General features: G+C 36.1%; 1 protein-coding gene across 2 annotated transcripts; it reads left to right on the plus strand.

The window, feature by feature from the left end:
• The first annotated feature begins 202 nt into the window (after window positions 1–202).
• On the plus strand, window positions 203–26097 carry LOC103703979 (guanine nucleotide exchange factor subunit RIC1-like). 2 transcript variants are annotated; one of them, XM_039126473.1, is made up of 23 exons: window positions 203–487; window positions 635–742; window positions 1739–1884; window positions 1962–2043; window positions 2217–2635; window positions 6805–7237; window positions 7313–7557; window positions 8661–8856; window positions 8998–9092; window positions 9171–9345; window positions 9504–9557; window positions 11487–11666; window positions 14353–14465; window positions 16581–16763; window positions 19231–19288; window positions 19618–19677; window positions 19794–19835; window positions 19927–20057; window positions 20147–20282; window positions 20366–20443; window positions 21727–21843; window positions 25551–25613; window positions 25700–26097. In XM_039126473.1, the coding sequence occupies exons 1-23, from the start codon at window positions 335–337 to the stop codon at window positions 25814–25816; spliced, it is 3384 nt and encodes a 1127-aa protein (XP_038982401.1). In that variant the 5' UTR covers window positions 203–334; the 3' UTR covers window positions 25817–26097. The 2 variants fall into 2 exon arrangements, with proteins under 2 accessions (XP_038982401.1, XP_008785301.1); XM_008787079.4 differs by having other exon boundaries at window positions 335–487; window positions 7334–7557.
• Window positions 26098–26364: the final 267 nt, after the last annotated feature.

A 26364-nucleotide genomic window follows, 5' to 3' on the forward strand; every position in this document is an offset into this window, starting at 1 on the left:
CAGCCGCCACTCCGTGAAAAGAAATATACGTTGGCCAGAAGCGCCCCAGTGCTCGGAAATATAGATAGAAAAGGGCCATAGATGGCCCAACAGCCCTTGGAACCGACCTGGACCGCCCCAGTTGGCCTGCTTGGCGTCAAGACTGGCGTCCTCCACCAACGGGGCTTGGATCGCAGTTTACTCTTTAACTTTTCCCCATCCCCATCGTCATTCGTCGTGCCCTTGCCCTTGCCCTTGCCCTGTTGCCCACCCCCTGTGGAGTCTCAAAATCTCCGATATTCTTGAATACCCCAAGCACCGGTTCCCGTTGGCGCCTCCGTCTGGATCGTCCAAGATGTACATGGCCTACGGATGGCCCCAGGTCATCCCTCTGGAGCCGGGCGTCTGCCCTTCCCCCTCTCCCGACCGCGTCGTCTACCTCAAGGTCATCGGTCGCCTCCTCCTCGCCGTTGCCCCCACCCGCCTCGAGCTCTGGAGCGCCTCTCAGGTTCCCTTCGCTTCCTTCCTTCCTTCCTTCCTCACGATATCACCCTTCCCCCCTGGATGTGCCCTCCCTCGCTGTATTCTCTTCCCTTCGCTTGCATAAATGCTGATCGCTGCCGCCTTCTTTGTGGATTTATTCGGGGGAGAGCAGCACAAGGTGAGACTGGGCAGATATGCGAGGGACGCCGATTCCGTGCAACGAGAGGGCGAGAATTTGCAGGCCATCTGGAGCCCCGACACCAAGACGGTCGCCGTTCTTGTAAGTCCCTTTTTTCTTTCTTTCTTTCGTTCTTTTTTCTAAATAATTCTTTAGATCTTGAATTCTTGGCGCATCTTTTGGTACTTCGATCTCGAGATCCACTGATGATATGGTCTCCCAAGATCATGTCAATTCGTTTGATTCCTGAAACCGGACGGTGGAGGCAAGCATGTTTTGCCTTTTGCTGTAACAACACCACTCTCTCTCTCTCTCTCTCTCTCTTTCTCTCTCTCTCTCTTTTCTTTTTTTAGAAAAATTATTCAAGTTTCTTGCTAGAATGGGTAATGACATTACATTACAGAGATGTAAGAACTCAAGATCTAATATATTTAGTAATTCTTGGACGCGAGTATTAACTTGCTAGGAACCTGAATTGTCTCGTTTGACATCTAGGTTTTGCTTTTGGATATTTTGAGTTTGCAAGAAAATCTTTCTAACCTCTAGGAGCCCACATGATACCATGCCTATTTAATCATGATTTAAGAAACTGTTCAAAACCACATGTACACTACGTGTAACAAGGCCAAGTGGGTGTTACATATGAAATCTCTGCATGCAGAGACGTTCTTTATGTTGACTGCAACTGTGAATCCATACAGATATCAACCTATGTAATTACTTGGATTTAGCTTTTAGCAATATGAGACCCTTGAAGTAACAAAGTCAGTTATTCTGGGAGTATTTTTCTGCTACCAACAAAAGTTTAAGGACCGATTTTTGATTTAGATATTGTTCAGACCAAATGAACATTGATTTCGGCCATATTTGTACTGTCAGTGATTTTTTGCTTTATCTTTTGTCAGGAAATGCAAAAAATACAAAGAAGTCAAAAATAAGAGATATTATAAAGGAAAAAAATATGCGATATAGATCGTACAACGTAAATTTTGGAGTATCACATATTGAAGTTCACATTTTGTAGCATCTTCACAACAAACATTTGTGTTATCAAGAATTGTAATCTCTCATTATAACCTATATTTAGCCTTGTTGCAGACTTCGTCATCATTCTTCCACATTTATAAGGTCCAATTCTCTGGAAAGAGACTGCTAATTGGAGGCAAACATCTCCCTGGGCTGTTTCTCGCTACTATATCTCTAGTTATCACCGAGAAGGCACCTTTTTCAGAGAACTTAGTAACGTATAATTTCTTTATGATTAATATGGCTCATTTTCTGTTCAATTTAAAATATTAATTTGTCTGTTTTCCTATTCTAGGAGCAATTTTGTCTGCGACAGCAAAAACATGCTCCTTGGACTTCCTGATGGGCAGTTACAACTGTTTTCCTGGAATGGAGAGGTACATGCGAATGCCATTTTTGTGTTGCTGATCTTCTTGACCTTTGATATCATACATCAGCTATTATCAACATTCTAATTATACTTTGTGGCTATGAAAAAACTTATATTTCTTGCTTGTTTCCCATCTAATTTCTATTGTATATTCACTTGTCATATTGTTTCTATGTCCAGTTATCTGGCACCTTCAGACTTTGTTGCCTTCCTTGTACGTCGGAGAATTTGACTGCACCTATTCATTCTTTAGTGGATGTGTCTTCTGCTTGTCAAGGGGGTGCAAACGTCCCATCATCTACTCCCTGCTGTGCAAGAAGCTCTGCGATCATCCAGCTCGAGTTGTCATTACAGTTGAGGTTGCTAATTGTGTTGTATTCCGGCTGTCAGATTGCGCTATGTTCAATAAATAAGAAGGGTCTAAAGCAAATCAGTTCCATTAAAGCTGAAAGGTGGTTAAGCACTAATGATGCTATGTGCGCCTCTATAGCTTCTGATCAGCAGATCCTTGCTGTTGGTTGTAGTAGAGGTGTTGTGGAATTATATGACCTTGCAGATGGTGCAATGCATCTTCGTACGATATCTTTATACGATTGGGGGTAAGTATTGGAATCATTTTTTTAGGCTACCAAATTGCTACTAATATTGATAATTGCTGAACTTCGAGTTTTTTAGCAACCTAAATGGTTGTGATTTTATGGCAAAATATGTGCATGCTTGAACAGAACCCTTTTAGGTGAAGAACATTTGTTGTCTGGCACCTTTTCTTTCCTCTGTTCTGATCATGCAAACATGGTGGGGTATTATGTTTCATCATGCTAGAATGGTTGAAAAGCTGTTAGGTTTAGGGTACAGATGTATGTACCTAGTTTTTGATGCAAATATATGGTTGCTGATAGACTGGAAGTAGTTTACACTTAGGCTTGTTCGTGGGCCGGGTCGAGCTTGGCTCGGGCCGGTCTTTGCCCAAAAATTAACATAATTTGCCTAGATCCAAGCCCTGCCTGGCCTGGCTCGGTCATGGGGCCTACTTTCTAGGTCCAAGCCTGGTGCTTACTTGGGCTTCGGGCTCTAGGTTGAGCCTTGGGCTTCTGGAACATTTTTTTTACAATTTCTAAAAAATTCTTAAAAACACTAAATATGAATAATTAGATATTTTTAACAGCAATTTCATTTCAATACTTGATAACTACCCTAAGATTCTAGATCTTCTTCTATTAAATTACATATCAATAAAACCTAAAATTTAATCATAAAAGCCTAGAGTTTAAAAAATTTTGAGCCAGACCAGGATTGGGCTCGGCTTTAATCCCCAATTTTGAGCCCAGCCTGTTTAAGAAGTGGGCTTATTTTTCAAGATTGGCCCAGCCCATTGAGCCTAAAACCTTGGCCCAAGCCCACGCAAAAGGCTTCGGGCTTGAGCAGGCCAGGCCCGTGAACAAGTTTACTTAAAACATTTTGTTTCCTAGCTGATAATTTCTTAAGAATTTGCACTATTAAGTTGCATGTAGGGTATTTACTGTATTTAGCACAATCTGATATGCTCTGTTTTCACTTTTCCTAAGCTATCATTGCTAGTTTGAAATATTTTTACTTTCTATTCTATTTGAACATCTTGTGAATTAGGAAATTGGCTGGTAGTGGTGTATACATGGTTTCAGGGTTCATCAAAAACTCTGAAACTGAATTGAAAGTTTGGGTTCAGCCAGAATCCAATTGGAAACTGGGTTTGGTTTCAAAAATTCAGCTGAAACTGATTTTTAGTACCAAATTAATGTATCTATGAGTTGTTTATGCCAATTATCTGCATTTTATGATTTCAAAAAAAATCCTTTTCTTCTGTACCATAGCATGAATTATTCGCACCTCACAGAACACGTGTATTGCTCTGCAATTAATTTGCCGATCCATGAATCGCTTGCAAATAGTTTACAAGATTTTCAAACTTAATGAATAAACTGCAAAATAACAAACTATTTGAAAATCGAAATAGATTATCACAGTCTGGAGTTGTGGATGGGTGGATATTTCTCGATTTAAAGTTGTGGATGGGTAGAGGAATTTGGGAGTTTGCACTGAAATGGGTATGTAGGAAGGTTTTGAGGAGTATGAAACATTTTCCATCCTGATGATGTTCGAGATTTTTGGGAAACGGGTGTGGGATATGTGTAGTGGATCCCATGCTCCAACGCACTGGTGTTTGACCCAATTATTTCCTATTCTCAATATTGTTTTTTATATTTTGAAGTCTCTATATCTATTGAACATTTAGTTATTTTTACTTTTTAAATTTCTCCCAAATTCTTCTCGGATTGGTGGATTTTTTTTTCCAAATTATGAAATTGTTCGCCTTGTGGAATAATTCCTAAATACCAAAGTTGTGACTATGCTCTATACTAAATTTAAATGTTAAAAATTTTGAGAACACTTGGAAGCACTATGATGTTATATTATAGAGAGGCTTACTAGAGAAGTGTTATCCTAGGGCTTGAATTTCATAGATTTCTTTATCATATGTTGGATTGTTAACGACATTATGCACTCTAAATAGGGTTTTCGAACTTTTTATTTTCTAAAAGTAGTTTTGTACTTATTTCATTGTAAACTGACCAGGAAACATACAAATATCTTAAGCAAGATAAAACATTCCAAAATGACGTCAGCTTTATTATTCATGACCGATTTAGTTTATTTCATCATTCTTTATTTTTCTTAACTATATTCAACATTTGTTGAATCTCCTTATAATTGCAATCAAATTTCATATTTACCTAAAAATTTAAAATTTTGAAATCGATTAACTAAGTTATTTAGAGCTAAGGTTGTTAGAGTGTATGGCTTCAAATCCATGCCTAGCTAGTTATTTATTTAACTAATTTGGTTGTTTTTCCTACTCGTCTAATGTTTTGATTGGCTTATCCATCTACATGGTCTAGTCCACACAAGAGAGAGGGGGTTTTAGCTTGATATACATTGTTGGTCTATTCCTAGCTTAAGCTTTTAGGTTTAAGCAGTTAATACACTCAAAGTTCGTGTAGGTTATGAAGGTTGTGAATGTGAGGAGAAAATCATTGTTTGGAAAATTTTCAATATGCATGTTGCGAATATGGGAGTGGAAATGGATGACTAATTGGCTTTCGGGGGGCTAGTGGAACTCTGTTAAAATAGTGCCTTCAAAGGCAATTGTATTATCATTAAAATGAATGGTATATTGTGTCATCCTTTTGTGATGAGTGGGACCGTCGCTATGTTCCAAAGGTTGCACTATATGATAAGTGATCAAATTTTAGATGATTGGGAGGATTGGTCTTTCAGTTTCTCATACTTGGATCATTTACAGATGAGGCTAGACAAATGTGGTTCCTTTTTGGACTTGTTAAATAGCAGGGGGTGCAATTTATCACCTGACCTATCAACTCGACCTGCAACTGACCCAAGACAAGTGGGTTCAGGTTTAGCATAAACAAGTTCAGGTACTAAATGCTTCAGCCCAAGTAAAACCAATTGTTTAATGGGTTATATTTATGTTTAGAGTCCTGACTCATCTAAGTTGTTTTGATCCGTTTAGTAATTGGGTCGGGTTGGCACAATTTGAAATCGACCTATTTAATATACATTTAATTCATTTAAACTTTTTAAGACATGTTTAACCTATTATCAGACCTAACCCAGTCCGACCTGTTTATTTAATAGGTTACGTGTGTTTGGTCGGATTACCAATTCAATAAACAACTCTGGCTTGATTTTGGAGTTCTGTTGGGTTGGTTGACAAGTTTTCCTAATGTCCATGTCTCAACATGAAGCCAACTGAGGGAGACTTGCCAACATGCAAATCAATTGCTAGACTTGAAAATTTGGATGAAACCCCAATTGACATGGGAAATATTGATCTGGCACTGAACTTCTAGACTTCTGAATCTATATAGTTCCATTTTTCCTTCAGTCTTAGCTCATAGTAATAGCTTGTTCTTCCGACTAGTTGCTAGCTTTAGGGCCTAACAAAAGTATTGTCAATGGCTTATTGATTGGAGCACATTGGTTTGCTAGGGTGGTTTCAAGTGGAACCTTGGAACCAAATAGTCAATCAAGAGATCTATTACTTTAGTGTATCCATGTCAGATCATGTTCTGCATCACTTTTAATTGTTCCACACATCTGATTTGATACCAACCTTCTTGATGCATCATGTAGCAATTGTGACTTAGAGAATGCTCTCATTTTAGCAAAAGACCTGTAAGATAATGTTGTATTATAGAGGGATTTTATTGCAAAATATGTCAATGTTATGTGTGGAGTGACCTAATTCTAAAGCTTATGTACTATATTGACATCAACTCTTCCTAACCTCTCCACATATTTACCAACATTAGCTGGCACCCTAGCAAGGTACATCCTTGGTCAAAACCTAGGAGAGAGAAAGAGGAGACAGTAACTCATGGGGGATCGTATAATTATAGCCCAAAAGTTGGTTATTTTTCTAATTGAGCCCTCTCTAACACCCTTTTCAAACTTATCTTAGGTTACGTGCCCTAATACGCACATGGGTGATGCATTTTTTTATTATTTCATGGATTATTGTATTGGAAAATTGCTTACCATGACCAGCTAAACTGTTTGCTTGCAACAACATGCTGCCAAGACCAGCTAATGTGTTCTTCCATACTTGATTATAACTCACTAATGAATCAGCTTCTGTACATGTTCTATTCCATTATTCATTGAAAAAAACAATATGCTAGTTTAACATTTTTTGCCCCATTTAATGCAGTTACTCTATGGAAGATACTGGTCCTGTTACTTGTATAGCCTGGACGCCTGACAATTGCGCTTTTGCGGTAGGGTGGAAATTTAGGGGACTTACTGTCTGGTCTACATCGGGGTGTCGTTTGATGTGCACAATACGTCAAACTGGAATTAATTCTGCTTCCTCTCCTATGGCAAAACCCAATCAGGATTTAAAATTTGAGCCTCTTATGGGCGGAACCTCACATGTGCATTGGGATGAGTATGGATACAAGCTCTATGCTGTTGAAGAAAACTCATCAGAGAGAATTCTTGCATTTTCGTTTGGAAAATGCTGCCTTAACAGAGGGCTTTCAGGCACAAGTTATGTTCGTCAAATTATTTATGGTGAAGATCGAGTTCTGGTGGTGCAGCCTGATGATACAGATGAGCTAAAAATAATGCATCTTAATCTTCCAGTTAGGTTTTGCAATAGAACAGCTATTGCTTGCTTTACATCCTTTAGATATGGCATATTTCACCAGTCTTCTTAGATTATTGTATTTCTGAACCAGGTTTCTTATATTTCCCAAAATTGGCCAGTTTTGCATGTTGTGGCTAGCAAAGATGGTATGTACTTGGCAGTTGCAGGTCTCCATGGGCTCATCTTGTATGACTTACGCTACAAAAGATGGCGTGTTTTTGGAGATGTTACTCAAGAACAAAAAATTGAGTGCAAAGGCTTGTTATGGCTTGGCAAAGTTATTGTTGTATGCAACTACAATGATTCTTCCAATTTGTGAGAGCTTCAACCTATTTGCTTTGTTTCTTTCCCTGTTATTATTTCTCAAGTTTTGCACTAATTTTTTCTGCCCAAGTATCTAGTCAAAGTGGAAACGAACTATTCAATATTAGATGGTGTTGGCATACTTTGATCAAGCAATTGCTTTGATGAAGCAATGTTGTTTTCAGTTTTGAGATCTCCCAGTTGGAAATGTTGTTTTATTGGCCAACTACCTTCATGGTCGTTGTCTTTGTGACTGCATGTTCCATGCTGTGATTCTCACAGTCGAGTCTAATGCTTATAAGTCTCGTTGTACTTGAATTATTTCGGATTTGGCAGGAGTTTTGGTTTCTGCACGAGTGGGTGCTGTTATGTGTGTTATTTCCACCTTATTTCATGAGAAAAATTCCTTTTTGCCCAAATCTACTTTTTTTTTAAAAAAACTATCACCTGAAATTTAGAGTTCTAGCTTCGAAGTGAAGGATGGAATTCCTTTACTTAGGATCTGTTTTGTTGTGGAGAAAATGAATGAAACAAAAGAAACTAAAATGAAGATAAGAAGATTTCTATTTTTCTTTTTTGTTCTAACTTCTAACTGAGAAAACTGCACTGAAAATAATACGAAACTGATAGGAATATGGATTGTTGCAATAATCCACCTGCATTTTGTTATTTTCACATAAACTCACTGCCTAAAAAGAGGAAAGGGTTACGCCATTTTGAACTGTTATGCTATTTTAAGCTTTTCTATGGATATTTCTCTTTTACTGCTAGACAATGAAAATGCAGGTTCCCTTGTATCTTCTTTTGTTTTACCTTCTAAGCAGCCAATTGGAGTCTTGAAGTTTGCTACTTTGAATTTCCAGACAAGCTCTAACCCTGCTTGATGTATTTTAGTACTCTAGTTTAGTATGGTAGCCTATCTTTTTGTTCGAAAAAAAGAGTATATCATGTTATATTTGTAATTCAGGCTATTTCTCAGAAAACATGTCTAGTTCAGCTTGATCTGGTTATTGATGAAAATCTGTTTAATTTGTCATGCCTTTGGAACTTTTCCCACAAATAACTGGGATTGACTAATGAACACATCATGAAGAAGACTCAGTAATTCCTTGTAGGTATGAGTTGCTGTTTTTTCCAAGATATCATCTTGATCAGAGCTCTTTACTTTATCGGAAGCCATTACTTGGGAAACCTATGGTCATGGATGTTTTCCAAGACTATATACTTGTTACTTATCGCCCATTTGATGTTCATATCTTCCATGTGAAGATCTCGGGAGAATTATCTCCAAATAGCTCTCCAGTTTTACAGGTAAGAGAAATCACTTTGAGCTCCTTTGATTTACTATTTTTGAAAAAAAAAGAAAGCTATCAGTTTCTTTTTTAAGTTTTGTTACACTTAGCAAAGCAGCATTATTATCTGTACATTTGTAGCTAATCAAATGGATAACAGCTTTCTACAGTAAGAGAGCTTTCAATCATGAGTGCAAAGAGCCATCCTGCATCAATGCGTTTTATTCCTGATCTGTTTTCCCAACAACCGTCTAGGTATATATGTTTTTCCAACAGCAATTTTAACTTCTAGTGCATGCTGGGCTTCTCATCAGGGCTTGCATATAATGTCAGATGTCTAATATTACGGACCAGTGGAGAGCTTTCCGTTCTCGATTTGGATGATGGGCATGAACAAGTACTCACAAATTCGGTTGAATTATTTTGGGTGACTTGGTGTCAATCAGAGGAGAAGGAAAATCTAATTGAGGAAGTTTCCTGGTTAGACTATGGCCACCGAGGCATGCAGGTAAGAAGATACAGGAGTGCGTGACTTTTATAGTTTTCCAATCTTTGTTACAGTAAACAGTATGCAGTCTGTGTTATTTTTCTATTGATTTTTGGAATGGCATATTTTGACCATTTTGCTTTCTAATACAATTTTCAAATGGAAGCTGATCATTGCAGGTTTGGTATCCATCTCCTGGTGTTGATCCTTACAAACAGGAGGATTTCTTGCAGGTACATATATATTCTGATGGATGGTTTTTAAAACGGTATTAGTAAATTTCATAGTCCAAAATGTATAAAATCTGGTGCAACCTGTGACCTATTTAGTCAAGGTAGTGACAAACTTTTAGTCACATGACCTATTTAATCACATGAATTCACGTTGTTGTGACTGTAGGTCTTGATGGTGTCATGGTACTGCCTTTAGGCCTCAAACAGTGAAACAATCCCTTCAAGCAATGATAAACAAAAGAAAGGATGAAGTAGAACATAACAGATCAAAGAAATGATCAGCAGTTAATCGAAAGAAGAAAGAAGAATATAGAAAAAAAGAGAATAAGAATAGATGGGAGAGAATGCTCCCAGCTTAAGTATGCAGTTGTGCATGATGAAGTTCATTTTGGAAAAAGAAGCAGTTTACCTTGTATCCAGATACAATCATGTCTAGATGCTGATGCACGTAATGTGGGCCAAGGAGCATATCAACTGGCATGTCTGAATGGTTTCCTTGAGGTGTGGCTGGCTGATCCATATGGAGCCATTCAATACATTCCACCGCCCATCCCAAGATGCATCAGCATCTAAGTGTGATTGTATTTGGTTGAGCTAAACTGTTTCCACTTGAGGTGGCTGGCCACTTATACATGTTATTTTTGCAAAAAAATGTTTTTTTACCTGAAGTTCAACTTTGAGTCAAATCAACCACTCTAAGAGCTCTTAAACTTTAGATTCCCTATCCTAGAATGCCTCTGTACACTCCAGTCCTAAGAACAGCTTTAAAGACCTCTTCCATTTCTCATAATGTTCAAAATATATGACTTATTTTTTGTTTACAGAATCTTTATAACGTGCTTACAAACTTGCTTTAAATTTAGGATTTCCCCTTCCATTGGCCTGACCCTTATTGGAAGCCCTGATCGCTTGGGTCATGTGTCAGAAAACCAACTAGAACCATAACCATCAAGCCTTATCCAAGTATTTGAACCGGCTTTGTGGTTCTTCATTTGATAATAATTCTTATCTAAGGCCACCTTTGATGTAATTTCAAGCTTTTCCACATCTTTTCTCCCAATCTCCATCCATGTCATCTTAGGTCCTTCCTTGTTCCGACATCCTTCAACAGTAGTTAGTTACATCTTCTTTTTGGAGCTTCCTCATGTCTTCATTGCACATGCCCAAACCATCTCAAATTCTCAATCGATTTTTCATCTTTTTGTCTTTAATTTTGCAGCCCAACAACTTCTATGTGTCGGAAACCTGTCAAAAACAATGAATGAAGAGAAATGGCAAGTTAAATTTGTCTGTTGTGTATTGCCCAACCTATATCGACTAAAGGTGGCAGATATGTTGGACAATGCATCAAGGCATTTCTCTCATGCTTGGCAATTTCCTACCACTCTTCAATAGTCAGCCAAATACTAGGCAAAGCTGTCTATTATTACCATCAAACGAATTGCACATTTAAAGTTAACTTTTTGAACCAAATTTGCCACATGGATGGTTTGCAGTGTCCATAAGCTCTAGGCTTAGAGGGCAAATCTAAATTTTGGATCAAATTCTGGTAATATTCTCCAAAAGAAATTGGATATTTGAGTTTTATGTATTCTGCTGTTTAGATCTTAAGGGTCGCTTGTTGCACAGCTTGCTTTACAAATATTTTTCGACCATTTTTCTCTTTTCCCTCTTGAATGCACATGTGTATTCTCGAGTCGTACATATGGAGACGTATTTGTGATATTGCTGAAATTTAAAATGTAAAGTTTTCCTTAATTTTGTTTACTTTATGTCAAGAATACAATATCTTTCCATATTGTAACGGTAAATATTTTGCTTCTGCCTTCAATTGCAGTTATTGAACCACCATTTATTGTATATTAGCTGTTTCAATTTATAATGATATTGAATTTTGAGCTAACGAAGAGCTTAATATTTGACTTGTAGTTGGATCCAGAGCTTGAATTTGATCGTGAGGTTTATCCTCTGGGCCTTCTTCCAAATGTTGGGGTGGTTGTTGGTGTTTCTCAGAGGATGTCATTTTCAGCATGCACTGAGTTCCCATGCTTTGAGCCTTCTCCTCAAGCTCAAACCATACTGCATTGTTTACTGAGACATCTTCTTCAGGTACTGATTGGTGTGTTGCTCTCAAGCTCTACTGAATTTAGATATAGCTTTTTATTACATTTCAAGCTGTGCTTATAATAATATTTAGAATGGTCATAAGGTGAATTAATGATGTTCAGTTTTCATCAGTGACTTATTTGTAGTCCAGCATATGGCTTTTTAGCTCTTTGTCAGTGGGATGTTCTTGAATATTCAAAAGAATACATCATGGAGGAATCATAAAACTTAATGAAGGTGGTCTGATAATCATGCTAGTACAGTTATTGGCATTGTTTTACATAAGAGGAATCATAAGAGGAAAAGGAGTAAAGGGCATTAATTAGGCCATGCTAATGACAATGCAACAAAGAATTGAGGGTTTTGATAGAATAAGGGCATGAAACCAGTATCTAGCACATCAGCTGGTATAGTTATTGACATTTGCATGGTTTGTCATCTCGGTATTGTATCTTGTACCAGCACTATGCTGGTACAGTGTCGGTATGCCCCATATGGGGTCGGTTTAGCATACCAACGATTTGGTTCACCCCGGTATTGAGTTTGGGTTCGGTGTTAGTACGGTACAGTATGCATGGTATTTGGGTGTTATGCGCCAGTACAATGAACCTTGTGTCCAAATGTTAATATTGTAAAGAAAAGTAGGTTTGATTCCTTTAACTAGCGCATTCGCTTTCCATAGATTTTTGGAGGATGGTGATCATGCTGGTGGTCCAAGCCTCACCTTCATCTTAGTTAATTCATATACTTGGACTCCTACCTTAGATTTTAGTTCATTGAGTGGGCAAAATATCACCTTATTGAGTCTGTAGCCATAAACCCTTGCACATATATACAAGATATATCAAAATACAAAATCATATTCTGTAATCATTAAAAGTAGCACAACATCTAACTGATAATTAGAAATTTGCATTTAAATAATCTAATGAAACCAAATTTCTTGTTATTAATCTTTTTTTCCAGATAGTCTAATCAGGGTTAGTTTTATAATTCATATTGAATAACAAATACATACACTTGATTGCAGTAACTGATCAACTAAATCGTTGCCAAAACATTTCGAACTCGATCTTAATTTATTTCTCTGTTATGTATTTTTTTTGTGCTTGGCTTTTTGAATCCTTATTTTCTGAAATTACTGAACAGCAATACTGGATGCTTTTGCATATCATTTATCACAGCATCCTTTATGGCTTAATGGTAACATATAGTTTTCTGCATGGTTCTGTTCTGTTTAGTATCGTATAATTAGCATAGATATATTTTATGTATATAGGAAAATCTGATTTGGAGTTTTGTAGGTTGGACAGGACCCAATAAAAATATCAAAATTTAAACCCATTTGGATGGGGTGGTTTTTCAACATTTCTAAATTATGAGTGAAGCCCAATTTCATATAAAAGTTTCTGGCTATTTATGTAGTTTTAAGAATGTACTTTCGATGCTTGTTCGCTCTTAAATTTTCATGGTTTGAATTATCAACATGATTGGAACTCTTTTTTTGGGGTGGCAAACACAGAAACTACAGGAGTAACATATCTCTTCTATCTGAGACTTGAAATGGACCTTTCGCAGCTTAAATGGAGCCAGTTAGATTAAATTCCAATAATTATTAAGGTCAATGGGGATTATTTTGGTAGGGGATGGTGCTTGCGAATGGACCGAAGTCACAATTGAGTCCTAGCTGCAGGTGACTTTAAAGTCATTATAAATAAGTTCTTGACATGTTTTAGCCTGTGCCAACCTGTATTGTCACAATCAGGTGAGCTATCAGTACTTCAATTACAATGTTAAAAGATATCAATGTCTCTGTTCTTTGAAGAGAGCCTTCATGTGACATGTTTTATTAATGATGACTGATGACCATGCCTCTCTATTTTATTTTATCATAATTTCTTCGGAATATGGATATCTACTGCTTTATTATATCTGTTATCTTAGGGCTGGATATGTATTTTCCTGCTCTCTTTTGTTTCACCCTTATATCTCTGCATTTTGCCGATGTTTCTGTTATAATATTTTCCAATGCTAATCAAAATTCCTGTATTTCTTCTGGAATGCTAGGTAGCTCTGAGGGGTGTCGCTCTTCTTAAAATTTAATGGAAATTATGACCAATTTGTGTTCAAATAAGGACTATATTTATGATTAGATGGCGGATGCCAACTAACTTTTCAATCTGCATTCTTTGGGCATGTATTAGATGTTAACCACTGGCTCCTGAAGTCTTCATTACATAGACAAAGTCTTTCATGCCAATCTCATAATACTGGGAAGAAAGTTTCCTTTTACCTAACTGTTGTTAGATGCACAAAATGGTATACTTTAGTAGGTGATATCCAGCACTTTATGGTCATAGTTTTAGACTTGAATACTTAGAATCTTAGATAATTCTTAGAATTTATGTTACCTTATGACTGTTATCTTTCTTAGTTATGTTTTAGGACTCTCTATGTAAGTCTATAATTACATCATTTCTCTCTTTGGAATTTTTGATTGAACTTAAACTATATCTCAGGGAGCAATTTATCTTTGACTTGTTACAACTTGCAACGGATATTTGCTTTGAATTGATATGGTTCTCTGTATTGGTATTCTGTGATGTATTATATATACCATACTAGGATACTGTAATTTTAATTTTGCCTTTTGAGTTGCTTTTCTTCATTACTTGCTTCTCTTTACTAGAGGGACAAAAGTGAAGAAGCTCTGCGGTTGGCATGCTTATCAGCAGAAAAACCACACTTCTCCCACTGCTTGGAGTGGCTCCTTTTTACAGTATTTGATGCAGAGATATCAAGGTATGCTATGATAAAATTTTTTATCTAGAGTTAAAAATGTGATTTACATCACTTAATGGACATTTATTGGCTATTGGTATATTGTAATTCCATTTTTCCCATTTAGACTGCTGATGAGTGGGATTCTTTGAAATTTGGAATAACATCTCTTGTGGCTGATCATGAAGAGGAACGATGTCATTCAGTCTTTTAAAATGAAGATCAAAATGTTACACACAATTAAGGCAATTTAACAATCTGGTCTGAAAATTTGTTAATGAATACATATTTGGTTATTACACACGATTGAGGCAATTTAACAATCTGGTCTGAAAATTTGTTAATGAATTCATATTTGGTATTTGTACCAACATGACCTGCATAAGCAATGTCTTCTCTGCTATTGTTATTCCTTGTTACAAGTTATTATTTCAAATTATTCTTTTTACTTGAGTTTCTTTTCTGTTGTGAACCATTTTAATGATTTTCTTTTTGAAACCATTATCATTTATGTAGGCATAGGTTATTGATTAATTGTGTTCATGTGTCAGTTCATTAGGACTAGTGTATTTGGACCTTGTTTTAGGGCCTGTTTAGATGATAGAATTGGCCAGCCGCTTATATTCTGTCAGCGGCCTTCATTGTTTCCCTCCAACAGTTTGTAGAGAAGAAACGGAGGGTCGGGCTACTGCTTGAGCTATGGTAATCCCTGCTTTTAAGGGATAATAGAGCCAGCCTTAGAGATGAATTATGCTACCCCTTAGACAGAGATTAGTTATGATCGGTGCATTCTCCCATTCCTCTAACTTCCCCACTTGAAAATGCCACTCTCTCTTCGCTCGGAGTTATTCCCTGTATTAGAGTCCTTAGTTGCAGGAAACTACCACTTAGGGTGACACTCTCTCTCTTCACTCATCCCTGCACCTGTCTCCTAAGCATTTCCTTATTCAATTTTTTCTAAGAGATTCACCTTGGTGTACTTGCGCCTAGACTTGCTCCCACACCCTCACCCTAATTCTGGAAACCAAGGATTAGACATTCCAGCAGCCAAAGAAGCCCTTACTGATAAATATAAATAATTGTAGTATGTCAATACTTCTTACTAATGGAAACTCTTGCTGATATATGGAAGGGTGATGCATGTACATACATTATGCATGCGTGGAGCACCAACAAATCTCTTACCGTACAAAATCTGTTTTTAGGTTGACATGATTAACTGTCAATCAGAATAAATTCAAATCAAGAAGAGCAGCTTGTTAGCTATCCTGAACTGGGATCAGGTCCAGTGAACCTGTTCAAAAAAATCATAGAGTTCCAAGCGCATAATAAGTGACTAGATTCAACCTTTTGATGGTTGTATGTATGTTATGTATGTGTATATGTATGCATATATGTGTGCGAGGCAAGGTCCACGATACCGGGTACCATACTGGTACCTTATCAATTTGATATGGAATGGCTGGTACGACACAATACACATCCCATATTGAAACAATTCTCTAACCATGTTTCTCATTTTTATCTTAATACGTCTCAGTATAGGTCGGTACACCTTGGGATGCTTTGGTACGAGGCCTGTACTGACCTGAACTTGAGTTTCGTGTTGGTCTCTTCCTAGGGTACGGTACAATACACTCTATACTGGACGGTATGGGGCAGTACAGCAGACCATTTGCAAGCTCTCTAGCTATTGGAGCAGGATTCTCTATATATCATTCTTATTCATAGCTGTATCATTATGGATTCTAGTATGTATGTATGTATTTATGTAAGCTTTGTCTAGACAAATTCCATCTGACTCTTTAAATTCTCCCATTTTTCTTACCAAGCTTCTCAAGTACTCCTGGATTTCATGTTACATGACCTGGATCACTTTAACCCTATTGCACTTTTTCACTAACGCACTAAGTGCTTATTATTTTTAGAAATGCTCCTGCCCTTCCCCTTTCAGTATAGCAGAATCTTGGTCTTGAAATGCTGTATTATTGGAACAGCTTGTTGTTTGACCTCATATTAGTGATATCACATGACCTATTCCCATCTTTATACACATGTTATAGCTAACAAACATACATCCTTAAAATTTATGTCTTTTCATCTTTTCCTCCTGACTTTTTGTGATGCTGTTCACAGGCAAAGCGCAACCAAGAACCAGTTACCTGCTTCTGCAAATTCTTCAAGCAGTTCACTCTTGGAGAAGGCATGTGATCTGATCAGAAATTTTCCTGAATATGTGGATGTGGTTGTTAGTGTTGCGAGGAAAACTGATGGTCGGCATTGGGCAGATTTGTTCTCTGCTGCTGGACGATCAACTGAGTACGTTGCAGCATATTACCATAAGACTTAGGAATGATTTTCTTCAATCTTTTAGTGCTCGTAATTCTTTATTCTATTAGAGCTGCATACCAGTTCATGAACTTCTTACATTTTCTAATACATTTTTTTTTGACTTTGTACAAAAAAATATAGCCTTACTCAAGGTACATCTAGCATCATGCTTACCGTTAAATTGAGTAGTTTCTTTTGTAGTAATCAGCGTCAGTGATGCTATATGCTAGAAATGTTTTGAGTTCAGCTTTTGTGTACAATGTTTTGCTTTCAATTTCTCAGCACACATTTCCATAGCAAGCTTCCAGGAATCTTTTTTGGATGTTAGACATTTAATACTTTCTCTAGTTCATATTCAAATAGTGATGATGAATCTGTTAGTTTTTCTACCCATGCCTTTTTTGGGAACTAATGGATGAGGGCCGTGATGCTGCACTAATCATGGTGGCAAGAATGGTGATTGTAATAATCCTGTAAAGACTAAACTGGATACTTAAATTGCTATTATTATATGTTAGGATTACATGAAAATTCAATAAAAAACAAAATAGACAAGTATTTTTGAAAGTAATGGTAGCTTGATGACTACTGCTGGTATTCATCCTCCACCGCTTCGATAAGGCATTGTTCCATCGTCAAAATGAGGACATTGCAATCTCCACACGATGAAAAACTAGCCTGCCTTATCCTGCATGACTTCTCATTGGCTTCTGCATCTCTAGCACACTTAGGTAGTCACCCTTGGTTGTGGGATCATGTCTTTTTCTGCTCTTAATACATTATCTTCTTTTAGTTCATCAGTTATCTTACTAGTTGCATTATCCAATTTAGTTGTTGGTCAGGGAACTACTCGTTTCTGTCCTTATATTTGTCTTCACCATCGCACTTACCTTATTTTGATCAAGTCTACATCTTCAAATAGTATGCATAATGGGGTTTCCTATAGAACATGTTGATACTTCTAACATGGAGCCAAATTGAATAGCTATGCGCATCACATGTCTCAATTCTTACCCTCTGTTTGATACGAAGGATGGATTGGAGCAAGGATGGATAGGGAGAGGACGGATGGGTCTTCTATGCATCTTCCCATGTGTTTGGTGGAACATAAAAGAATGGACGGGACCTCATTTGTTTGGTATGGAAGGAATGAAAGAAAAGATGGATGATATTTGTATAACATTTTTTACTAAATTACCTTTTAATAAAAATATATTATTATTATTATTATTATCAATTTATAACACTGATTTATACTAAAGAAGTAGGGATATATATGAACTTATAATCTTTGTCATTTGTAATTATACAAAAATTATATAAATATTTAATTTTAATTACTTTATTAAAAATTAAAAATTCCAAAAAATATACATGAATTAATTTATTTATATATATATATATTAAATATATAAATAACTAATTAATTTATAATTTAATTTAAATAGTTAATTAATTTTATATGAATAGTTAACTAAAAAAAGTGAATATAAAGGGAAAAATAGAAGAAGTGTTAGGATTTTGTTAAAAAATTAATGATGGATAATCTTGTCAACATAGACACCCCTCACATGCTCCATCTATCCTTTTTTGCATCCTCTTAGTTTGGAAGGATGCATATTGGTAGGCCAGGATAGATGGGCAATCCCTCCGTTTTCATCTATCCTTCATAAGATTTAATCAAACGGTGGATGGAGATCATCAATCCTTCCAATCCCATCCATCCTTCCGGTCATGACCCCAACCAAACATAGGGTTAATCTTACTTTACCATCCTCTCCCATAATCTGATTAGTATGGTTTGTTTAAGTTTTTTCTTTGGAACAAATTTGTACATTGCCTATAATCTTATAGTGATTGATTATCTTTCTGTAAGACTATAAATAAGGTTGTGAATTGAAGAAATCTTAGTGTACCAATAGTTTTCTACAATTCCAAAATGCCACTTAAAGCCTTAACTTATAAATGATATATAGTCAATTTGTTCAATATTCTAGCTTACAACACACTTTCATAATGATTTTGTGGCATCATTTGTGATCTCTATGTAATTAGTTTAATACCTAGTGGAAGCCAAATGATGCCATATTTTTTTTTTGTATTCCTCTATACACAATTGCAAACTTTTGGGTCTTCAACTCATTATCAATCATTGCTTTTCAATACTTTATGTGAAATAAAGTTTTAACTCAAAATGTGGATCAGTTATATTTCATGTGAATCAAATTGTAGAGATGAATCATAATTTTTGAGATCTTAATAATTACAGTTAAAATTTTTGGGTCCTTAGTTTTGTGATAACTAACATGAAAAAATTGTAATTTGTTTATAAAAGCCTGTGCTTCTGCCCCTCATTTAGTCAAAAGATTTATTGCTACAAGTAATTAAGAATAATGGATTTCAAAATCATGCTATACCTTCTTGATTGTGGGCAACATTTTTCTCTCTGTTTCAGGTTGTTTGAAGAATGTTTCCAACGAAGATGGTATAGGACGGCTGCTTGCTATATATTGGTATGATAATTAATCTCTTCTATATCTTTTGTTTTCTTTGATATATCATTTATTTTAATTGAGGTCGTCTGGATTGCTTGCTTAAAGAAAGGGTACTACTGATGGTTTTGTCTGAGTTTGTGGAATGTCAGTTTACCAATCGTTCTCAACATTCCTTTCTTATCCTCTAAATAGGACCGGAGCATAATTATTTTGATTCAATTAAGCAAGTTTTCTGCAGTCTCTTGCATTCTATTTTGAAAATTTTCTCCTTTAGATATATTCCAAATTTGGCTATCTTATGCTCACTGAACAAAATAAACTAATCTTGTGAAATGACCCAAATACAGGTTATTGCGAAGCTAGAAGGCCCTGCTGTGAGTCAGTACTGTGCCCTTCGCTTATTACAAGTGAGCAAATTTTACTCTTAGTGGTGGTCTTCAGATTTCATCCCTTGCTGGATTTTTGTATATTGTAATTTAGATTATCTTGTTGGAACATTTGAATGACATGTGTGCTCTTGCAGGCAACACTTGATGAATCTTTGTACGAGCTTGCTGGGGAGCTGGTATGATTTCCATGTGATATAGTATCTCCATGTTAACAGAGTTGATATATTTTATGTTTTGGGCAGGATGCTTACACAATTTGATGATCAGGTACGATTCCTGCTGAGATCTGGGAGAGAGTATGAAAATGCCTCTTCAGAGTCCGACAAGCTGTCTCCAAGATTTTTGAGCTATTTCCTTTTCCGCTCACCATACAGGAGGCAATTGTCTGACACTAAAAGGTGCAACAATCTAAAGTAAAGATCTTTTCTAGCACTATTTATGGAAATAGTTCCAAAAGCACTTATCTTTAATTTATTTATTGGAACAGCACATCACTCAAAGAGCTTAGTCCGCATGTTGCTTCTGTTAAGAACATTTTAGAGAGCCATGCTAGCTATTTGATGTCTGGAAAAGAACTTTCCAAACTTGTAGCATTTGTAAAAGGAACACAATTTGACCTTGTGGTGAGATTCTTGTAAATTTTCTCTTCAACTTGCATACTTATGCATTTGCAATCTTGATATCCACTGTATTCTACCTGCCACAGGATTATCTACAGCGAGAAAGACTGGGAAGTGCTCGCCTGGACAATTTTGCTTCTGGGCTTGAACTGATTGGTCAAAAGGTTTCAACTTCATTCTGTAATTCATTTTACTTTACCGTATGAATAAGCAATTAAAACTAAGCCCCTCTTGATTATCATGTAACTCAGACAAAAATCAATCTATATTTCCAACAATCACTTCTAAAGAAAAAAAAGGGCTATTACGTATGGCTTCCATGGGATGTGTATTACATAAATTAATACAGATTAGATGTGTTTTTGATGTGTTAAACTGTGGGATACTAGGGCTAATTGATAATGCACAATGTGAATATTACAAGAACTTGAAAAGCTAGACTTAAGGTTAATGTTTTAAACTTCAGTTTATTCTCAAATGCTCTCTTCCTTTCAACATCACTAGCATACAACATGCACTATGTACATTGCAGAGTAGCGATGAATGAAACATATTTTGGTTGGGAGATGTGTTGGAATAGTTTTTCTTGGAGGACCTTTGATCACCATTGTGACGTTACCAAACAGTTCCAATGTCTAAGTGGCGGTCAAGTTTATCGGGGTATTCCCTCAGTTTACTGACAAACACACATCAGAGTGTAGCTCTATCATAATGGGATATAGTTTCCAACCATGGCTAGCGGTAAAAGTCCTTCAAGTTGGATTTCTATGTGCAAATGAAATAAATAACCCTAAATTATTTTTGACTTGAGTATTTTGATCCCTATCAAATTTCTCTATATCTAGTTCCAACAAAGTCGGTTTAAATTTTGATTAGGTTTAAATTTGAAATTAGGTTTTTGACCTAGGCCCTACAAGGTGAAAAGTCCAGGTTGATTTTGGATTCAAGTTCTAAATTTCCACTATTCATAATATTTAATGTGGTAGGCGCTAAGGCCCTGTTTGGCTTTTTAATGATCTGGAATAAAACTAAAAAGATCACTTGTCGAGCTTTATTCCGCTTGACAACCTTTATAGCAGTAGAATAAAGCAGGTTAAAATAAAGTAAAAGTGGTTTGTCTGAAATAACTTTTTTGTGAAAGGCACCTTTTTGCTTACATATTCCATAACCTAGATACGACTATTCAACCAGATGGTTGTATGATTTTGTTCAGACCCATCCCTCCATTTTTTCCCTGATTTTATTCCCCTAAGTCAAATAACCCAGATAAAAACTGTGCTTGAACCAAAGAGGGCCAACATGTTGGCTTGGAAAGACACATTGAGACACAAAAGCAAAACAGTTACTTATTTAAGAATGTATTTGTCCATTTGGCACTTTGTCAAACCACTATTGGATTTTTTTTGTTATTCTGCTAATCTGTGTTTTAATCTGTCTTGGTTTATAGCTCCAAATGGATACCCTGCAGAGCCGATTAGATGCAGAATTCCTTCTAGCACATATGTGCTCTGTCAAATTTAAAGAATGGATTGTAGTTCTGGCTACTTTATTGAGGCGTGCAGAGGTATTGCTGGATTTTTTTTGGCATAATTAACTTTAGTCATGCTATGGACTTTGATTGCAAATTTCAATAACTACTGCTTTTCTGTTTTCACTTCTAACTTTGATCACTTGGTTCGTGTATGAAAATTTTTCTGTCATTTGTAAGAGTATAATAAAGATTCTGTTAATGGCTCTCTTGACTAAAACCTTCTTCTACCTGTTACACATCAAGGTAATTTATGCTCTTCTTTAATTCTAGACATGTACAGATGTAAACTATGGTGCTTAAAAGCATTATGTCTTCTAATTTATCATAGAGTTTGATGTAGTTGACTCCTTTGAGAAGTATGGTTAACCTTTAACCATTGATTGAAGAACATGATAAGTTTCCAAAGAAAAATGGTTCTACTGAATTACATGGCTTAAACTTGAGCTTCATGTGCTGGGGATGGGCTAATGCACCATGGGAGTGTGGAAGTCATTATATGCCATGTGTTCTCTTACAGACAACGAGACATCCCTAGCTATCAAGTAATGCATTTATTTAACACATGTCAGATTAGAACTAGTTTTCAGGATATTTGTTTTATCTTAAAGTTTATCATAATATATATGTTAGTGAAACAATATATAAACCTAAAAGTTGAAAATTTTAATAACAATTAGTGCTGGATGTTCTTGTGTATCCTTTGTTAAGGAATCTTTGAAGTGATAAGTTTTCAGGTACAGTCATCTATTCATATCATTGGAAATTGTTGTTACTAAGGGTGTGTTTGGATGTCTATAAAATCATAATATTTGGAGACATTATGTGTTTTTTGAAATTTGAAGTTATGATTTCATAGTCCTAAGTATTTGCTTGTGTGATGAAATTTCCTAAAATCATGAAATTGGATACTTTTTATTTTTCTCGCATTTTTCCTTTCTTCTTTCCTCCAATTTGGAACCGTTTCTTAACAAGCTAACACCTTTAAACAATCTTAACTCTCAAAAAAAAGGAAAAGAATAAATTCATGATTTTGGAATTAAATCCTCCAAATACAACCTAAGATTTAGGCGGCTATCACATGTCTCAAAGCTCTCTGTGGATTTTTTACTTAAAATGCTCTACTTAATTTTCTAAATGAAGCATAATAAATGTTTGCATCTTTCGTTCCATGCTTGCATGACAAGAAGCATAGAAGCTCTCATTTGATGTTAAGGTACAAGCCACTTGTCCTTTGTATATGTATAATCATTCTGAGAGACTAATAAAATTTAATCATTATTTTGGTAAATGATATTAGAGATTAAAGCATATTAGAGAGAGAGAGAGAGAGAGAGAGAGAGAGAGAGAGAGAGAGAGAGTATTGTTGGGAATGCCTTGTTTTTAGTATGCATCTGGTTGCAGGGTTTCATCCAGGTGCATTTATGACTTGAGTTAATGTAGGGCCAACTTACCAGCAAGTTGAGATTTACATGTCCGAGGCTGAATCCAGCTTCACAATCTGACTCTCATAGCATACTTAGACTTGCACACAGGTAGGGTGGTCTCATGTGACAGCTTATAAATGATAATGAAATCAATATCTGAAGAGAGAAAAGGTCTTCAGTTTTTGCACCAATTTAATTTTGTTATGGTTGAATCATCAGGGTTAAAGTGAAGCTCAATGAGATGGATATGGTTTGAGTTTTTTTTCTTTTTCCTTGTCTTCTTTTTTTTTTGGGGTGTGTGTGTGTGTGTGTGTGTGTGTGTGTTGGTGGGGGGGGGGGGTGTGGGGAGGGGGAGGGGGAGGGGGAGGGGGGCAGAAGGTTGGTTGTAACGTTTTATCAAGGCGATGATAGATATGGTTGAAGTTGGGGATGTTAGGGAACTGGGATCATTTGTAGGGCAAGTGGAAGAAAAGGAGGATATAGTGAGCAACTGTTAGAGATTAGGGTTCTGTTTAATTAGATCTAGGGTATGTCTTTTTGTGTTTATTGAATTCAGGCTTATGTCATGTTCCTTGTAATATCTGACCTGACATAATTTTATCAATGAGCTATAGTTCTAACCCAAATATAGAAACAGGTCTAACCCCAATGGACCCACTACCTTCACCTTAACCTAGTGGAATTCGTGTGACCCAAACCCTGCACAAACTAGATTAGGCAAGGGTAGATGGTCAGATCAGAAATTCGCCATGTAGACACATCATTGATGTACTAAAGATGTATCACAATGGATGCGCATTGAAAATGCAGGACTTACAAACACGTTGCAAGAGTATATTTATTGAAGTAGAACAAAGGAGTAATTTAGGGCTTTGGGTCACTAGAGAATAGAGATAGGAAAAAGTGGGTTAGTGGAAACTGCAACTCCTGTTTATTTGTATTAGGCTAATTATTAATTTCAAATGTAACCATAATCCAGCCTCCAGCATTTGTTTTTTATGTAGCAGCAGCATGGAATTTTTATTTTAGTGTCTTATTATATTTATTTCTTTGTACAATATAAAAACAAATTTTGGATCAATTCTAGTTAAATAATTGGAGCTAGATTATTAGGCTGGGTTGGGATGGTGAATTTGATCAAGTTTCGGATGGTACAAATGGACTGGGACTGCTCTGTTTAGAACTTCAGATAAAGTTGGGTCCATGTGGGTTGGGTTTACAGAAACTGCATTCGGTATAGTTTGGATGTTTCATGTAAGTGGCCTCACTTGCACACCATGTTTTCAGCCTTTCCCACTTCCCCAAATTTGTCTCTACCTTTTTTCTTTCAGGTTAAAGACAGAATAATGAAGTTGAGATCCAGGCTTTGCCCTTCACTTTTTCTAGAAAATGATAAGTGCCTAATCATTGCCCCTGGGCCCCTACAAAATAGAATGGACTGTTAAGTGAAAACAAAGAGAGGAAAAAGAATTTCAAAGAAAAGTGAGAAGCAATATAGTCAGCTTGTTTTATGATCTGCTCCATATTTTTTAGCTTTGGATGTGGAATTTGAAAAATTAGATAAGAAAAAAACTAGAATGTAACAACTAGAAAAAGGAGTGGAATTAGAAGAGGGGATATTGGTAACTTTTTTATATGTATTAAGTCAATTTGAATGTTTGTGGATTTAGGTTGAAATAGTAAACTTACGTTTAAAACTTTTTCTACTTTTTATGTGTTTCCTCGTTTTCTTTACTTATATATGATAATTTAGTAGTCAATTTAGTTTCATCTAAGGTGTGTTCTGCTGTGGTCCAAAATTCTGGCTGAAAACTTGTGCTTCGTGTTGACCTTAAACCTTTGAGACTTGATAACTTTTTTTCTTGAGGTCACACTAAATGGTTGGTTTTCACAATATCTCTAAGTTACTCTGATCCTTAAAATGCATTAGATATATCTTTATTTTGATGTAAAAGATAATGCCTGCATATGGATGACCTATATATTAACTGGCACTTCTTGTCAAATATCAATTTTACTCATTGTCCAGAAAGAATTTTTTGTCTTTTTCTTTTTTAAAGGATATTCACCAGTTTTTGTCTGTAACCTGTAAACGATCAATGTAACATCTAAGATAGTTCCTGAAAATGCTGCATTTCTTCTCAAGGTGTGTCTTGATGCCTACTATAGACTGAAATTACAAAGTGGCATGCACAAATTGCTCAAATTATCTGCTTATGGCTTCATGTTGAACTCTTAACATAAAAACCAAATATATTACGGTAGTTACGTGTACCATCTTTGTTGCAGTTTGTCATTAATTCTTAATTTATTCAGGTATTGGTGGATCTTTTTCGGCATGATTTGAGGTTATGGAAAGCATACAGCACCACTCTTCAGGTTCAGACTCTCTCCTTAAAGCACTATAATCACATAATATTATAATTAATTAACCTTCCGGGCATGTTTATTTTTGAACTTTCCAGTCCCATCCTGCATTCGGAGAATACCTTGATCTACTTAATGTCTTGGAAGGGGAACTTTCTTCTGTTTCAGATCTGGACATCAGGAAAGGGCCCTCCCCATCCTCTGATCACTCTTGAGGCTTACTTTGTTAATTCATTTGCCTGCACAGTGTAACTTGCCTGTAATCTTTTTTATGCCTATGAGTTAATGATGGGACTTACTAAAGATACTAAGATGTTGAATCTCCTTGATGTTGTATCGATCAAATTCAAAAGAACAAATTTGTTAAAAATGTAGTAGTGACACTAAGGAATATAAAATTTGTTTTTTTTCCTTTTGTAAAGATTTTTTGTTGACCTTGTTTGCCATACAATTACATTGTTGTAAGATATATCTTGATTTGAGAGCCATTCATCTACCTGCTCTGTCTCTACAAACTTCACATACTTTAGAATAGCCAGTTTATCTGTACTGTGTGCATCATTTCTCTTTGTTGTTTTATGGCTTAAATGCCGCTAATCTTATAGGGCTCGTTTGATTCGCAGGAAAACGAGGGGGGAAAGTGTGGTCAACGGGAAAGTAATGAAATGCCTTTTGTTTGGTTGGAGTTTTCAAAGGAGAGAGATGGGAAAGTTGTATTCCCATGGGAATATAATTCCCACATTTCATGGGAAAGTCTTTCCCA

The sequence above is a fragment of the Phoenix dactylifera genome, chromosome 5 (genome assembly GCF_009389715.1).
Source record: "Phoenix dactylifera cultivar Barhee BC4 chromosome 5, palm_55x_up_171113_PBpolish2nd_filt_p, whole genome shotgun sequence".
Taxonomy (NCBI): Eukaryota; Viridiplantae; Streptophyta; class Magnoliopsida; order Arecales; family Arecaceae; genus Phoenix; species Phoenix dactylifera.